We start from the raw sequence: 5422 nt of genomic DNA on the forward strand, positions 1-5422 counted from the left end.
TTGTTTGTGTTTTGCTTTTGAGCTTGTTTTTCATTTCCTGCATCTTGGTCCCCAAAAAAAAAAATCACCATGTTAGGGACTCCCCAAGGAATATGCTCATTGTTGTTGCCTAGGGCTTGCCCATCTCCATCTTGCACCCTCCCCACCCTAGGTTGTTTGTGTTTTGCTTTTGAGGTTGTTTTTCATTTCTTTTCCCTCGGGGCTGTATTTTCTCTTTGTCCTCTTGTTAATGATATTTAGTCATCTTCTACCCAAAAAAAATATATTTAGTCATCCAAAAATAACTTCAAGCTGCCCTGAAACTCCACATCAGACTGAGGGACCATGATATGAAATTTGTACTTAAAACATTCAGTTGGTTTAGAACTTTCAGAACATATAGTTCTGTCCCTACACAGATTGTGAACATGAATCAATTTAAAAGACGCGGGATCAAACTTCCAGCCAATATATTTGAGCAAGAGTAGACAGCAAGCTCATTATTTCTGAAGTGTGATGTGGCAGCAACCATGTGGAATTATTACATGGAGTTCTTTGGGAGATTGTCGGTACATCCAGTGGAGTGAGAAATGATATTTGAAGTGCCCTTGGGTTCAGTTCAAGTCCTTTTCGATTAGGTTGCTTCTGCACTCTCTTGGGCTTATCAAGAACAAAACCGAAGACTAACCAAGCCAAGTGGGGATCAAATTAAGGGAGTCAGGATGAGTCAATTTGGGTGTAATAGAATAAATGTGTAGCATTTTAATCATAAAGGTGTAACACAAAACCTCCTTAAGGCTTCTACAAACAAGCCCATTTTTATTTCAATGTTTTCCATTCAATCATATATTCAAATCCACACAGAATTTAAACCAGAAACAAGTATTTGACTTTAGATAGAATTGGGTTGCGCAGGGCCTTTACTCTAATCCAACCTGATATAAAGCCAGGTACACTATTCTGAGTCCAATCAAGAACCACATAAGGAAAGTTCATGTGGATTAAGTCCAACTGGTATTGTAAGTTGTGAGCTAACCCGGATAATCAAGAAGACATATCCTCCAGTCTACAATATGAAACCAGATTATATCATCTCCAGAAAGAGAATTCTGCTAGTTAATTTCTTTAAGGAGAGAACTTAAAAGCTTATGCTGGATTCAGCCAGTTACATTTTAACACGGAGACTATTCATGTAATTTTTTTTCTTCAATTACAAAAGCAGAGATTAGATAAAGTGAGATGACTTTTTTTTTTTTTTGGGGGGGGGGGGGGGTTAGAGTGAGATGACAATTGCAAGCATACAAATGAGGTACAATATAACCACCAACTTACTAAAATGGTGTGATGAAAATATTACCTGACACAACAAAAATGGTCATATCAGCATCCAAATATTATTCCAAGCCCGCAACTTTCAACCTTAACTTTACATTTCGGTTTTCCTGTCAAACATTGGAAGTAAATGGGAGCTTCTGTTATTAAACCATTTATTATTATTTTTTTCTAGTATTAAGATGAAAAACCCAATCAAAATATTCAGGGATCTTGCATAAATATATATATATATATATATATATATTTGTTACTTACAATCTAAATAACATGGAGGAAGGAGCACAACAGAGAGAATGAAGAGATAAGTAACCAGCATAAAGATAAAGTAGCAAAGCCACATTATAGCCTTATTGGTAAGGCAATGTGGTTTACACCAAAAACTCAGTCGATGATTGATTCTATACATTCTATTAAACAACCTCTACATAATTATGTTGTCTTTGAAATGTTACAAAATTTTACGAAGAAAGCAACAACAATAACAATAATAATGGCCCAGTTAGAAATCAGGAAAAGGATAAGTAGATTCGCAATCACCAGAGAACCAATGATCGCTGTGCCACTACAACCTTCACATAGCCAAGTAATGTGTTGTTCCAACATCAATAAGCCGAGTAATGCGTTGTTTCAACATCAAGAATTTGTTTCAAAGTGAACATTCTTTTCGGATCCTTTGATTTGTTAGTTCCAGTTTGTTATTCGCTCCCCCTTTGTTAAGACCAACTTAATTTCCCATACACACATATATACTTTCCCCTTTGTAAAGACCAACTTAATTTGCCATATTTTACAGAATATGGCCCAAAAGATCAATGTAATTGTTAAATCATTCACAGTTCGAAAATTAGGATTCAATAATGAGACAAAACAATCATCAACAGCAATCAACTTCAAGGCTTATCCATATTAGGTTCCAACCAAAATAGTACCTCAGGCATCCAGAAAAGAACTTTAAGAGCAAAATGATACTTTCATCACCCCCTCCCTATTTCCTTTTAAGTCAAATGCTTGTAGATATATATGACAATGTTTTAAGAAATGAATGGTCGTGTAGTAAGCAGTTTTAATCAAAATTTCAAAATTGGATCATGAATAGAGGCACAGAAAAAGACCAAGCCAATTCAAGAACGTTTGTTAAAAATAAAAGAAGGAAAATCTCTCCAAATTATTCACCCAACATACCTGTTCAAGGACCCTAGCCGAACTCTGCTCGACAAGGCGTGCCAGTCCCTCGAGCTTCGCAAGCATTTTTCCGTACAAACCCTCCAAGTCGGAAGTATAGTTGGTAGCCTCCGAACCCATCAAACGACTCAACCTCGCGCCCTCGAACCCTTCAGCACATAAATCCATACCTTGCTGCTCTTTCGATGTCCGTCTCATCTGATTTAAGCTCTCGCTTCTCTTGTCCTCCGGATGGCTCAATCCACAAGGCAACCATGGGAAGGACGAGCTAGGTGAAAACGCACTGTAATGTCCCCGAAACAAAGGTCCAATATTGACGACATCCATTGATTTGGGCTCGAAGACACCAGCTGATTGACGAAACTGGAAGGCTCGGTACTCATGGGTGTGAATCAATTGATCGGATAAGGGGGTCGAGAAGACGATGAAGACGCAAGGAGGAAAACTGAGACTAGAAGAGAGTGGATCGTCAGGGGAAACCAAGTTAAGGGCTTTGTTGGAGAGAGAGGCCGTGACTGAGGATTCTCTCATGGAGGGCCGTAAAGGGGTTCTGCGCCTCCCCACGAACCAGCCGATCAAGGACTGGGGCGGTACTCCGTCACCGTTAAATCGGCGGAGAGCATTAAGGTCTAGACGACCCACTGAGTCGTAGAAACTATTGACAGTGCCGGAACAGAAGAAGCTTGTGATGGTGGCGACGACAGTGGGCAAGTCTGAGCAAGACGATGATAAGTCGGGTCCGTCGTCGGCCGGCAGATCGGAAGGGGTGAGGTCAGAGAAGTGGCCAAAGAGGAGGCCGTCCACGTCTCCATTTGAGGAGTCGAAACGTTGGATTATGGAGGTGAGTGTGGGCCCTGATATGGCGATCTTCTGTAACGGAGGGCAGTTCATGGCCGCCCCCTCAGAGCAGAGGCACGCGGTGCTTGGTGGGGGAAAGAGAGAGAGAGAGAAAATGGGAAGCCTCAGGATTCAATTCAAGAAGGAAGCCGTGCTGATGGTGTAGTGTAAACTAGTAACTGGTAGAGTCTCATGGGCCAGATTAGGGTAAGCCCAATTTGGCTCAACAACTCAATGGGCCCAAATTGTCCTACTTCGGTTTAATGGGTTGAAATGTATCAACCCAACTCAAGAACTTTTTTTTTTTTGGTAGAGGGAATTATGTATTAGGACCACAGCAATGGTCACAGGTTTAAATCTTGGAAACAGTCTCTTCTGCTAAGCAGGGGGTAACGCTGCGTACACTTTCTCCCTTTGAGACCCTGCAGTAGCAGGACCCTCGTGCACTGAATTGTTCTTTTAGCCGACCCCATTTAGTTGGGATAAGACTGAGATGTACTGCTAACCAAAGCAATGGTCAAGAAAAGAAGGCAAATCTAGGAATATCTTTTAGAGTAACACTAATCAAGAAGTACCTATGATCATCTTGGATGAGGGCACCATAACCAACAACTAATCCTTCGACAAAGGTACCATCAAAATTTTTTTAAAATATCCTTGTATGGGACTAATCCTAAAAGAGATTCGCTAGGAGGGATTGTTGATGGAAGAAAGGTAGTTAATGGAGGCAGCCACCAATTCCTGCACCATCATATTAGCCAAGAATAAAGTTTCATTTGGATTAGTTGAAACATGTTTAAAAACCTTCCTATTTCTTGTGCACCATACTTCCCGAGAGAGAGCAATATTAAATTTACTTTTCTGCAATCTCTATTACAGGAAACCTCAAACCAAGACTTCACGTTCTACATATGTATGGTAAGACATGAAGGGTCAAAGGCAAAAATGTGATCCAAACCAGGGTACTTAGTATGGTTGCAAGATAAAAGAGCATATGAAACTGTTTCATTAGGTTCATTACAACATAGACAAAAAGGCTAGAGATTTAATTCCTCTCAACCATGTTGGAGTTTATAGCTAAAGCATCATAAGAGACTCTTTGTACCTCACAATTAATAGGTCATGAGTTCAAATCTTCTTTTGAGCCAATCAATTAAATAAAATTCTAAATAAAAGATTTAATTTTGGGTAGCATATCTAAATTCCAAATAGATTTCCAAGTGCAAGATGGGAGAAGGTTCGGTCTATTTGATATTGAACAGGAAGGAGATGATAACTTAGACATATGGTATAATTTGTAGGGGTGTCAATCCTGAACCCGCACTAGTAGGCCAGACCCAGCCTGACCCACTTAAGGCCCAACCTGAATCGGCCCGTTTAATAAATGTGTTGGGCTTAAGCCCGGCCCATTTATTAAATGGGCTTTCACGGTGCAGAGTAGTAGCCCGTCGAGCGCCCAACCGGCCCAACTCACTTAAGTAGCCCGATAGAACCAACTCAATTAGCCCGACCGATCCAACCCCCTTTAGAAATGCTTAAATTGAACATGGAATAGCTATGACTAAATAGTAATTTCATATGGGAAAAAACCCTAAATGCCTAAAGAACTACTGGAAGTCTAGAACCTTGGAAGTCACTCACCAAAGCCGCCTCCCTCTTCCCTCTAGTACGCATGCCGTTGGTCGCCGCTGGTCATCGATGCCTTCTTCCATCTAGTTGCTGCATGCCGTTGGTAGTTGCTGGTCGTCGGTGCGCTCTTCCCTCTAATCGTCGCTGCTAGTAGCTACCCTCTTCCTTATAAGTGTCGCTGGTAGCCGCTTCCCTCTAGGTGCCACTACCCTCTTTTCAAACTCTGGTTTCCTTCGTAAGAGGTAAGGTATTTCTTTTTTTTTCTTTTTTTTTTTTTTTTACTGTCTAAGACTCTCTGATTCTGAGAAAATCAAAGAAGCCATTGTTTGTTCTGATATAAGGTATTTTTTTTATTTTTTATTTTTTGTCTCTCAGATTCTCTCTAGTTCTGATAAAATCAAAGAGGCTCAAAGAAGCCATTGCTCAAAGAGGCTCAAAGATGCTGGTTCCTACCCTCGCC

General features: G+C 40.6%; 1 protein-coding gene across 1 annotated transcript in view; it reads right to left on the reverse strand.

Moving 5' to 3' along the window:
* The window catches only part of LOC122058271, a 15932-nt gene extending 12454 nt beyond the window's left edge, over nucleotides 1-3478 (reverse strand). The window contains exons 1-2 of the mRNA XM_042620881.1: nucleotides 2497-3478; nucleotides 1337-1421 (exon numbers count right to left, since the gene is read on the reverse strand). Of these exons, the coding sequence (XP_042476815.1) occupies nucleotides 1374-1421; nucleotides 2497-3387 (939 nt within the window). The 5' untranslated portion in view covers nucleotides 3388-3478 and the 3' untranslated portion in view covers nucleotides 1337-1373. The remainder of the gene's footprint in view (nucleotides 1-1336; nucleotides 1422-2496) is intronic.
* Nucleotides 3479-5422: the final 1944 nt, after the last annotated feature.

The sequence above is a fragment of the Macadamia integrifolia genome, chromosome 12 (assembly GCF_013358625.1).
Source record: "Macadamia integrifolia cultivar HAES 741 chromosome 12, SCU_Mint_v3, whole genome shotgun sequence".
NCBI classification, from domain to species: Eukaryota; Viridiplantae; Streptophyta; class Magnoliopsida; order Proteales; family Proteaceae; genus Macadamia; species Macadamia integrifolia.